The sequence below is a fragment of the Budorcas taxicolor genome, chromosome 17 (assembly GCF_023091745.1).
Source record: "Budorcas taxicolor isolate Tak-1 chromosome 17, Takin1.1, whole genome shotgun sequence".
Lineage (NCBI taxonomy): Eukaryota > Metazoa > Chordata > Mammalia > Artiodactyla > Bovidae > Budorcas > Budorcas taxicolor.
Window position 1 is genome coordinate 29,284,781 of NC_068926.1, and position 12,622 is coordinate 29,297,402.

Consider the following 12,622-nt stretch of genomic DNA (forward strand, 5'->3'; position numbering starts at 1 on the left):
CAATGATCATCTGAATTAAATCGCCCATTCCAGTCCATTTTAGTTCACTGTTTCCTAAAATGTCAGTGTTCACTCTGCCATCTCCTGTTTGACCACTTCCAATTTACCTTGATTCATGGACCTAACATTCCAGGTTCCTATGGAATGTTGCTTTTTATAGCATCAGACGTTGCTTTCACCACTAAACGCATCCACAACTGGGCGTTGTTTCTGCTTTGGCTCCGCCTCTTCATTCCCTCTAGAGCTATTTCTCTGGTCTTCTTCAGCAGCCTGTTGGTTCATCTTTCATTGGTTCATGAAAGAGTTCATCTTTCAGTGTCATACTTTCTGCCTTTTCATACTGTTCATGGGTTTCTCAAGGCAAGAATGCTGAAGTGGTATGCCATTCCCTTCTCCAGTGGACCACTTTTTGTCAGAACTTTCCACCGTGATCCATCCATCTTGGGTGGCCCTACATGGCCTGACTCATAGTTTCATTAAGTTAGACAAGATTGTGATCCATGTGATCAGTTTGGTTAGTTTTCTGTGATTGTGGTTTTAATTCTGTCTGCCCTCTGATGGATGAGGATAAGAGACTTGAAATAATGATTTCACATAAAATAATTAGCCACGTTAGTTTCCACATTGTCAACTTATTTAATTTTGTAGGCATTAAACATTTGTTTCTTTTTATTTCTTTGACTATTGATCTCACAGTACTTGTTGAAAGAAATGCAAGTGATGTCATCTAGATTTAGCCATAATGATTTTAGACTTGATTTTAGTCTAATTTTAAATATGGGTTTTAAACACAATGTTATTTATGTACCCTTTCTTCCTGCTATAGAATCAGCTGACAAGTTTTCAGCAGCTGACCAAGCATCTTCATGTTACTAATGAGAATGTAGAAATGGTAAGTGAAAACATCCATTTAGTGCACTTTTTACATAAATTAGAAATTGTCACTGTAAGTAGTTGTATTTTTGCTAAGGTAAATCAACAAGATAAAAAACTTGAAATTAACATAGGTAGGCAGTACTCTTTTCATCTGTCTTTTCATTTGGATTCAGTAGCGTGACATGGGAGTTTACAGTGGGTTCTAGAGATCTAAAACTAACATCTATCTGAAATATATTCTAATCTGAAAATGCTCGTAGGGTTCTTGGTACAATCTCCTGAGCGTAATCTAGACTGTGAGTGCCTCAAGAGTAGGGTTCATTCTTTATTCTTAGCATTTCTTCTAAAATATGGTAAGGTATCAACTAAGAACGGTGGAACTGCTAGACAAATGAGTAGCCCAAATGCTTAAAACCAGTAGGCCACTGAGAACCACTTGTTAGTTGATTGACCACCCATCACCTGAATTGCTACACCTTAATTTCCCTTTAATTTTTCCCAAAAGAAGTAGAATTAGCCTTCCCAGTTCTGCTCTTTAACCCCTACACACACACTTTTCTTTTTTATTGTTTTTTTTTTTTGTTTTGTTTTCCTTCTTGGAATTTTATTTTACCTGATTGTTGAGTAATAGGATTATGACATCTCAGACAATTCCTCTCTTTCCTTTCTTCGTTTTGCTTAGTTACCTTGCTAATCCTTGTTAGTTCCTAATGAAAATGTCTTTGTTTAAGAGTGGAGTTGTGCCATTAAAAGTAAGTTTATCCAATCAATTTTATTCTACTTTTAAAAATTTCTCCTTTAACCATGTAAAAAATACTAAATTTCTCCCTATTTATGTTAATATTGGAAACTTCTAATCACTTATTTTTAATAATGTGCTTCTTAGAGTTTTAAAATAGTACTAAAGTGCTCCAAAATAAAATGATGACTGATTTTCTTAATTAAGAAGTCTTGTTTCTACATGACATTGAATAATTTAACCTAACATCACAATTGCTTATTCTTTCTTTCAATATTTCCTAAAAGTGTGCTATTACATAATCCTTTGGAATTTTATACCACAGTGCCCATATTTTATTATATTCAACCCTAAATTATTCTGATGAAAATCATAGAAAGCTATGTAAATATTTACAGGACATACTTTAAAAATTTCTAGTGAGTGAGTGAAAGTCACTCAGTCACGTCTGACTTTGCAACCCCATGGAATTTTCCAGGTCAGTATACTGGAGTGGGTAACCATTCCCTTCTCCTGGGGATCTTTCCAAACCAGGGATCGAACACAGGTCTCCCACATTGCAGGCAGATTCTTTATCATCTGAGCCACCAGGGAAGCCCCCCCCCCCCGCCCAAAAAAAGAAAAAAAAATTGTAAGGTGTTCATAACAACAGACCAAAACTAAGAATAATAAACTATGGATATAATAAAAGAGATACAGAAATGAAAGTTGGATGAAGCATTTATGTTATAAAGAGCAAAGAAAAGACTATCCTGTGGTTAAAATAAAGAAAAATGCTAAGAGAAATTTTTTAAGAGTTTGTCTTAATACATCATACATTAAGGTATATATAAATAAGATTCTACTAAATCTAAATGTTAAGTGATTGTAAAGATTTTGTAAATCTCAAGAGCATTCAGAGCATGGTCATAGAAGCAAATTTGAGTCAAAATCAAATAATTTCCATTAAAAATTTTTCTGATTATATGAATAAACTCTTAAATGAATAGATTCCTACATATGTACAGAAAGTTGATGAGTATATAACAATGAATAAAATCTTTCACAAGCAGTGTACTTTAGTAATAGGCAGAATGTAAAATGCCCTGAACTAAATGATACCTAAAAATATGTTTATTTATTATTACTATAGATATAATAAGAGTTTATGTTTCCTACAGATTGTCTTTACTGAAAGCATATTTTTCTTTATAAATATAAATATTCATCTCTAACCCAGAAATATTTGTCAATTGCATACTAAGTTCCTTCCACTGTCCTGGGTTCTCTAGTTGAAGAGAAATGTGCATTTGTTCACAGAGCCCCTGTCTAACTGGTAGAATAGGAATGACATTGGAAATAATTGGTGATTGAAAGGGAGACTTCCAGGGTCCTTTATGAATCTCCAAATTCTGTATTATTGATATAGTACATAATTTTCTTTGTGATCACAAATATGTAACATCATAAAGCCATATTCAGATGTAATTGTTGAGCTCTTAATAGGCTTGCTAGCAGGTTATATGTGATTGTTCCCTACACTAGCTTCTTAAAATTCACAATTCTAATGTATACTTCCGCTAATTACATAATCTACCTTTAAGGTGCTCACATATAGTAAAAAAAACACAAGCACTAGTTATGCCAGTTCAGCGACTATATAAGTTATAATAAAGCATTAATGGTACATTACAAACATTATAAAGGAATTCAGAAACATGAATCATTTTGGGCTGAGTCATTGAGATAGCCTCACAGGAGAATTTGAATTGATATTAAAGATCATCTAGTCCCTCAAATGATACAGGCATCCTTCTATTAAATGCTTTTCAGTTTAGATGATCCTCTCTAGTGACTGCTTTTAATATCCTTTCCTCGTAAGAGATCTTGCCATTTCCCTCAAAGAGCCTGTTCCTTTGAATGCTAATTATTAGAAAGCTAAAATCTTTTTACCAGATTTCCTCCCGCTGATGTGTGAGTTTATCTTTTGAAATAACGTAGAACAAAATCATTTCATTTTCAAGTCAGCCTTTCAGCTATATAATCATATGTCTTGCATAGATTATGCCCTATGTCACATCCACTTTTCTGTTTTAACTTTTTAATTCACCTACCTCTCATTATTCTATTCTTTCTCTGTATGCTTTGATGGTCTCTTAAATTGTAGCCTGTGAATTAAATACTAAATTCTGTACTGGAGTTGTCCACTTCCCAAGGTAAAGATGTAGTCCTTAGGCTCTCTTTCATGTCTTAATTAGGGGTTCATTCATTCCTTAAAGGTACAAGTACTTAGAAAGTACTGAATCATGTGCAAGATGCTGGCAGTTCTGAGTGGAACTGGTTTTCAAAAATAGGCTCATGTTGTAACAAGGAATATTAAACTTTAAATACAGTACTTAAATGTGCTGCAGTGTGCATTATGAAAGTATAGATAAAGTTTTATCAAAATGCAAAAAGGAAACAGTTTTGTCTTAAGAGTGAGTGAACCACATGGTGTATGGAGTGCTGAATGCTGGCAGAATGAGGACATCCCAAGTAGAGGGATATTACAAAAGTGTATTTAAAATAGGAAGTCCATGAAATTGGGTAGAGTATGGAAAAAGCTCAATGAAAACTGCTTCAGGGACTTTACTTGGAGAGAGGTGTGAATGATCTGTTAAAATGGGAAGAGACTGAAAACAAGACTATCGGTTAGAAGGTAATAATTTATATGAAGTTGCCTTTAAGGCATATAGCTAATGGCAATGATAAGGAATTTGTACCGTCATGGTAAAACCAGCACTTATGGAAGATAATTCCCTTAGAAAAAGAGTTTTTGTACACTTGGAAAGCTGTTTCATATCTTCCTTTAGCATTAGCAGACCTTGAGGAAAGCGTCCCAAAGTATATAATTTATTTGGGCAGTAATACCAGGAAAAACCAGTAGGGGAGTGGAGAAATAAGGCTAGGAAGGGAGAACAAGGCAGCCAATAAAGGATTTTTATCAGTCAAGCAAATTAACCCTGTGGGTAACTGAAACTTAATCCTACAATGAACTCTGGAAGCCAATTTATAAACAGGCTCAGAATTATTCTACCATAGAGCGTGGGAATTTGGGATTTTTACCTACCAATTTCCTTCATTCATTGTTTTTGGGCTCTTATGGAACAGGCTGGGGACATGAATTCTACACCATCTGTAGTCGTCTACATAGAAAAAGACTACACAGAAAGACTTCGCTCTTTAGGTGAGCAAAGGAGGCTTAGAAGGCTGGAAAAAATCAGGAAATGCAGAAATGTAAATACAGGTAGTGTGAAATAAAGCAGGTATCTGCTGAAATAGGGAAGGCAAGGAAAGAGGGCTAGGGCTATATTTTATCATTAAAAAATCTAATCATTATCATAAGTTCATTTTTTTTACTTACATACCCTGCAGTTAGTCTGGCATAGAGTTTTAAATGTTCTAATACTAAATGTTTCTTTCTTTTTTTTTTTTCTTGTGGCAGACTAATCAACATTTTCTGAAAACAGTAACTGAACAAAGTGCGGAAATCGAGCAACTCCGAAAACAACTTAGGTATTGTCAAAAATAATTTTTGTTACAATAATTACTTTTCTTCAGTGGAAGTGATGATGTCATAGTTCTTTCCATGAATGGTTTTTTTTTTCCCTCCCTTTTAAACTTCTGTCAGTTACTTCTCATGTGCATGGTCTTTTGAGTCTGAAGAGACTGAAATCAAGACTTGTTAGTCAGGAGGCAACGATAATACATATATGTGAAAGGATGTCCCATGCTGGCAAATCCAGTGCTTACAGAAAAAAATCAGTCCTCTTAAAAATTTGTTTCTACACATATTTTTCTTTGAATTCCCTTATAAGCAGACCCTAAGAGTTTCAAAGCATGTACATTATTTAGAGGTAAGACCAGTGAACAGCAGTAGAAAAGTAGGGAAGTGAGACCGGGGAAGGGAGGAGAAGGCAGCTAGTAAGGGGTTTTTAAAAATCACTCAGCTTAATACCGTACATATATTATGACCCAGTGGTTTAATAGTCATTGCATTAATAGACTTCAGAGGATAAACTCTAAATGACCAAAATAAACATTTTTTCACTTTTCACTCCCCCTAGTCATAATACTTAAAATTCAGAAGTATAGTCATATAAGGTTCTGTACTATGATGCTGTCATATAGAAATATCTTTAAATTGTATATTTATATTCTACAAAAAATACATTGTTGCTGTTTGTTAAATGAGTCTTGCTATTTAGTTTGTTTTTCCTGCTGCTGCTGCTGCTAAGTCACTTCAGTCGTGTCCGACTCTGTGCAACCCCGTAGACGGCAACCCACTAGGCTCCTCCGTCCCTGGGATTCTCCAGGCAAGAATACTGGAGTGGGTTGCCATTTCCTTCTCCAATTATTTTTCCTACCATCATGTATTTTGCCCTGCAGATATGTTAATCGGGTTTTTTAAAGACCTACTTTACAAAGTTTTATATACCACTCTTTATATTTTTGTTTTATTAACTTCATGAACTTTTAAAATTTAATTTAGTAAATTTACCTTCTTTCTCCCTAGACAGTTTTACTTGTGGGCTTTTATTTCTTATTTCTTTCAGTGTTCATGATTTTGCAATTTAAAATAGTAATGATTTATTTTAATTGCAAGATCATCTTTTTTTTTTCAAAATGAAAGTTTTTAACATTATAAAAGTAATGTAAGTCCATTATAAAAACACTTTGAATAGTATGAAGACATCAAATTGCAATAAAATTCTGACAGGAACTTAATACTGATTCCATAGGTTAAGAGCACAGTCCCCAGTGTGACTGCACTCAACTCAGACACCAGCCACAAGTTCAGGGGTCCCCAGGCCACTCACACCTCTCTGATCAATTGAATGCAAATATGTTGGTGTTCCCCCTAAACCCCCAGGGTTGATAGTTCTCAAAAATGCCTCAGAGAACTCAGGAAAGCACCATACTGGTGATTAAAATTTTATTACAAGGGACATAAAACAGAACGAGCCAAAAGAAGAGACTTTTGGGTGAGATCTAGAAAGATCCCAAAAGCAGAGCTTCGTGTCCTCTCCCAATAGAATCAGTGTGTTTCGCCCTCCTGGGACATCAGTGTGTTTACCAACCAGGAGTCTCACCTAAGCCTCAGTGTCCTAAGTTTTTACTGAGGTTTTATTATGTGCATATGCTCTATATTGGGCCTTTCTGATGGCTCAGCAGGTGAAGAATCTGCCTGCAATCCAGGAGACACAGTTCAATCCCTGGCTCAGGAAGATGCCCTGGAGGAGGGCATGGCAGCCCACTCCAGCATTCTTTCCTGGAGAATCATGTGGACACAGGAGCCTGGTGGGCTACAGTGGAAAGGGTCACAAAGAGCTGGACAGAACTGAGTGGCTGAGCATGCTTTATATTAAATGTAGACAAGTGTACATGACAGTTAAGTGAAATTTATGATGACTGCATCAAAGAGCAAAATCCTATGTGAATCAGTTTCTGAATTTTAAGTGTTATGACTAATTGAATGAATCATTGATCACTTGATTGAACTTAATCTCCAGATCTCCTTCCTTCCCTGAGGGTCAGGAGGTCAGGCCTATATCACATGGCTCAAAGCTCCAACTCTGTAGTTACATGGTTGGTCCTTCCAGTAGACCTCCTCCCATCCTGAAACTCTCTAGGTGCCTACCATGAATCAGTTCGTTACTTGAGACTACCCCTGAGTTTATGCTAAAGACATTGCCTTTACTTGGAAAGTTAAGGGTTTTATGCCCCATCTTAGAAGCTTAGACAAAGACCAGACAAAGTCATTATGCAACTCAAGTGGAAAATAAAAATCTCATAATTCCATTATTTAGAGGTAACTATTATTAACTTCTTCGGAGAAGGCAATGGCACCTCACTCCAGTACTCTTGCCTGGAAAATCCCATGGACGGAGGAGCCTGGTGGGCTGCAGTCCAAGGGGTCGCTAAGAGTTGGGCACGACTGAGTGACTTCACTTTCACTTTTCATTTTCATGCATTGGAGAAGGAAATGGCAACCCATTCCAGTATTCTTGGCCTGGAGAATCCCAGGATCAAGGAGCCTGATGGGCTGCCGTCTATGGGGTCGCACAGAGTCGGACATGACTGAAGCGACTTAGCAGCAGCAGCAGCAGCATTATTAACTTCTTAAATGTATAACTTAGGTTTGTGTATTTAAATATTTTAGTAAAAAAAGGGAAGTGGTATACACACTAATAGCCTATTTTTTTTTACTTATAGATAATATGAATATCATATCAATATTATCAACCATAACATTATATAGTATACTACTAGGGATGTGCTATATTAGTTAAATTCTTAAATTTACTTTCTACTTTTACTCCTTTTTCATATTTAATAGAATATTTAGTAGCCTTTTTATAGGCTACCTATTCATCAGACATTACACTTAGAGCAGTTTTAGAACATTAAATACATATAGTTAGTGTTAGATATTATTATTTATAGTGATTAAATAAAACTTTAATACTACTAAAGAAATTAAAATGAATCTAATTTAGGATGTTTAGAAGAAAGGCCAATTTGATTGAATCTTTTGTTATATACATTTTTTAAAACATGTTTTTAAAATTGTTTTATCATAAAAAATGTAGATACTAAAGCATAAACTGACAGAAACACAAGGCGTAGAGCAAATCCATAATGCTAGTAAAGATTTTAACACTGATACAATCTTTATCTGTTAAATATAAGTTTAATAAAGATTTAACTCATATAAAAGATGTGATTTATGTGATTAACAGCTTGATTTAACACACCTCTCTAAAACATTGAATCCGTTATTTCAATAAATATTTAGCAAGCATCAGCTATGTGCCAGACTCTACACGTGGGATACATCAATGTACAATACAGCTAAAGACCTCTGTCTTTTTGGAACTTACATCTAGCAGGAGCAGGCAGACAATAAACATGACATCTTAGTATGTTAAGAGGCAATAAGTGCTAGAGAAGAACAAAGCAAAACAAAAAAATCTCCCTTTAATAAATTTTGCTGGGAAAGTACTTCTTAATCAAAATTTAAACGCAAGCCAAAAAGGTAAAAATTGATTTGAGTATGTTAAAATGTAAAACTTGCATTATAAAAATTAATATACGTCAAATGAAGACATTTGCAAAGCGTGCAGCTGACAGTGCATTAGTGTTGAGCATACATTGCCTAAGCATCAATAAAAATAAATAAAAATCCATACGCCATTGGGCAAAGGATATGAACAAACATTTCAAAAATATAGCAATCAGGAAAATGCAGGTTAATACTGTGGACTATAACAAGGTAAAAGACGATTACAGTATGATGTAATTCATATACATTTCAAATGTTTTAAGCAACAATGCATAGATTATGGACATGTATGTTTTAGTTATAAATGACATATTCATATATGTAAAATAATTTTATGTGTGTAATATATATACACATTTGTGTGTGTGTGTATATACACACACATATATTGTGCATGTGTGCATGCATGTGCTATTAAAGAATAAAATAAAAACATGTCCAGAAATAGTATAGGGAGAAGGATAGTAAAATATGGTAATTACATCCTGTGGAATACTGTTCATCATTTAAAAACATGTATTTACATGTAAAGATGTAGTCACAGAATCATAGGGTAGAGCTAGAAAACAAGGTTATGTTGAGAAAGTAAAAATATGGATCTATGGCACAAAAATACATACATGTATATAATAATATATATTTTTCCAGTATATGTATATATCCAGAGATGTGTCATATTTTAATGTGAACCTACAAAATGAAGGGGAATGAGAGAGGTTGGGAATGAACAGGAAAATAAAAATAAATAAGAGCAGATTTTTCACAGCTAATAGTCATGGGCACATCATGGAGTCACAGAAAGAATAGTGTGATTAACTCAACTCTGCATTCAAGGTTCAGAAAAGAGTGGAAGAAAATAATAAAATATGAGGTTTATGATATCAGTAGGATAAATCAGGGTGTGGAAATTTTGGAAGGAAAATGAATAAGAAAATTGGTTCATAAAGACCTACTATAATATGATTGTTGTAGTGTTAGTTGCTCAGTCGTGTCTCAGTCTTTGCAACCCCATGGACTGTAGCCTGCCAGACTCCACTGTCCATGGAATTCTCCAGGCAAGAATACTGGAGTGGGTAGCCATTCCTTTCTCCAAGGGATCTTCCCCACCCTGGGATTGAACCCGGGTTTCCTGTATTGCAGGCAGATTCTTTACCATCTGAGCCACCATATTGGGAAGCCCAATATGATGATAATGCAAGACAGTTTCTGAGACTATGGTTCAGTTTGATTTCTTCTATAAATTTAGGAAGTTGAGCTAAATGATTATTAAGATACCTCTAGCCATAAAATTTCATGATTCTTCTAATGCCCTTTCGCCCAATATCACCAAGTTCTGCCCCTTTTCTCTATATAGAGTCTTTAAAAAAAGACTGGGCTTTTGATACTGGGCTAAAGGACATTGGAAGAATCAAGAAATTTTATGGCTAAAGGTATCTTAATAATCATTTAGCTCAACTTCCTGAATTTATAGAAGAAACCAAACTGAACCAAAGTCTCAGAAATTGTCTTCCAGGGTTGCACAACAAATTCATGGAGGAGCTAAATTAGAACTTGTGTTTTGTAATTGCTACTCTAGTGAGTTTCTAAACGTGACTCGAACAGTATTCACAGCAGTAAGGAAGTCAAGAATGAAAGTTGATCGTTAAAGAATGATGAGTGGATATATTGTTTTTTGACAACTGTGTTATTTGGTTTTGGGGCATCTGAGTCTGAAGATTATAAATTGAGATTACAGATTAACAAAGCTAGTTTTGGTTTTCTAAAGCCTAAAACATCTTAAGTGTTTAACTGTCCATGAGCAACTTTGCCATAATATTTACTGACAATATTACATAGCTTAACACTAAGCAATTCAGAGTTGTATACATAAAACTATGCTTGCTTTTCCTGCCACAGGCTTGAAAGAACAGAAGGATAAGCAGATGCTTCTTTTAGGGAAAAGGATGTTGCTTTCAAGTTTGACAGATTCTGAATGATGGGCATATTGATATTACCAGAACTTAGGTTTTGAGATGCCCTGTATGTGTGTATCTGTGCCAAAAATAACTACATTAGAAACTCTTTAAACACTAGCTTTGTGTAAGTGTATACTTATACTGAAAATGTACTAGTTTCAATTTGTTATTTGATGTTAATGATACAAAAAAAAATGAGAATCATATGAACTTATAATTAAATCTTTTATCATTTTTCTTTTCAAGAGTTTCTAATGATACCCATCATAGCAGACAAAACTTGTCAGCCTAGTTTCAAAGAAGCTTCATTCACCTGGTCTTTCCCAACCCTCCAGTTAGATATGAGAGTCATTTTGCTGTTTCTCATGAAGAACTTTCCATTCCTTCTTTTTTGCATTTGATCTTTATTCTGTTTTGTAGAAAATTTATAATTTTCTAAATCTGGTTTAAGCTTGCCTTCTCCAGGAATACTTCTCTCATTCATTCCAGCAGATTTTTTACTGTTCTTTTCTTGTGGATGTACTGAGCGTTTATTCCTTTTAACTGAGATTTTATGCTGTTTTTTTCTTTAGATGATTTTTTTTGTCATATATATTTGTTTATAATGTATACCCAGCTGAGTCATGAAAATAATTACTTTTCAGGCCATGTGTGCTCAGATTTTATATCTGCCTTGTGAAGTCTTTGAAGGAAAGGACTTCATTTGTGTGTCTTTTGGGAACAACAGTATTATCTTTGTAAAAGTATGTAGTGTAAAGATTGACTCAAAAGCATTTGTGTAAGGGCTCATAGTATCTTTTCATTAGAGAGGCATTACCAGAGTATTTATTTTTAAAAAACTTTAGCCATTAAGGAATGATCTCATTAGCAGGTATAGATAACTATTTTCGTATAAAGAATTTGTAACTTAGTAATCTGTTTTTGTTTATTGAGGACTTACATACTACATGTGTGCTCTCAATGTAGAAACAGTGTTTATTAAGTTTATACATGATGTGAAAGCCTCTAAATTGTTGAAATTTGACCTATTGCATCTTATGTACACTTTTGTAGCTTCCATAATCTCTAAAGATAAGAGCTTATTAAATTTTTGTAGCTCAAACATCTCTTGGTTATCTCTACCAAGATAAGTCAGAGGTAATAAACTTAGCATGTTATTAATATCTCTTGAATCTTCCTTTGTATTTATAAATGGCACCATTCAGTTTCTGCTTCACAAAATTTGGAGGCATCCTAAATTCTTTTCTGTCCCAGCTCTACCTTCTAAGTGTCTCTCAGATCCTTCACTTTTGCATCATTACGTTATTGCCTTTGCTCAGTCCATCATCTCATCTGAGCTTCTGCAGTAACCTCCAGATTGGCTTACCTCTTCTCCATCTTCCTTTTTCATACTGTCATCAAAATGATCTTTCAGAAATAAAATCTGATCATGTCAGTCTCCTTCAATGACTTCAAAATGCCTATGGGATATAATCGAAATTATTTAACTTGACATGAAGTCTTCTATGACCTGACCCCTGGCTACTTAACTGTATATCTTGTCACTCTTCATCTCAGTTTCCTGAACTGTTCCCAGTTACCCAAACAAGCTGTGCTATTTCATAAATCCCTCCCTGTGCTCAAATTGTTCCTGATGCCTAAAATGCCTTTTCCTGATAAATATCTTCTCAGCTTTCAGGATTCAGAAGTGTCATATCTTCTAGAAATCACTTTCTGCATCTTATGGTTTCTTCCTCCCCAGGTACAACCAAATGTGCCTTCCTGTGTGCCTCAGCCATAAGCTGCACATTTATCTGTCGCAGTATATTTAACACTTTAATGTACTTAATTCTTTGCATATTAATCACTTTGCTAGTTTTTAAGCTCCTTTAAAGTGTGGATCTTTAAGTAGCCCTTTTCACCTTACCATCATCTAAGACAGTGCTAGACATCTGGCAAGATGCTCAAAAGAAAAAAAAGAAAAACAAG

At 34.7% G+C, this 12,622-nt stretch overlaps 1 protein-coding gene across 1 annotated transcript in view; it reads left to right on the plus strand.

Moving 5' to 3' along the window:
• Positions 1-12,622, plus strand: part of SCLT1 (sodium channel and clathrin linker 1) — a 249,471-nt gene that overhangs the window by 100,602 nt on the left and 136,247 nt on the right. The window contains exons 8-9 of the mRNA XM_052655079.1: positions 827-892; positions 5,079-5,149. Of these exons, the coding sequence (XP_052511039.1) occupies positions 827-892; positions 5,079-5,149 (137 nt within the window). The remainder of the gene's footprint in view (positions 1-826; positions 893-5,078; positions 5,150-12,622) is intronic.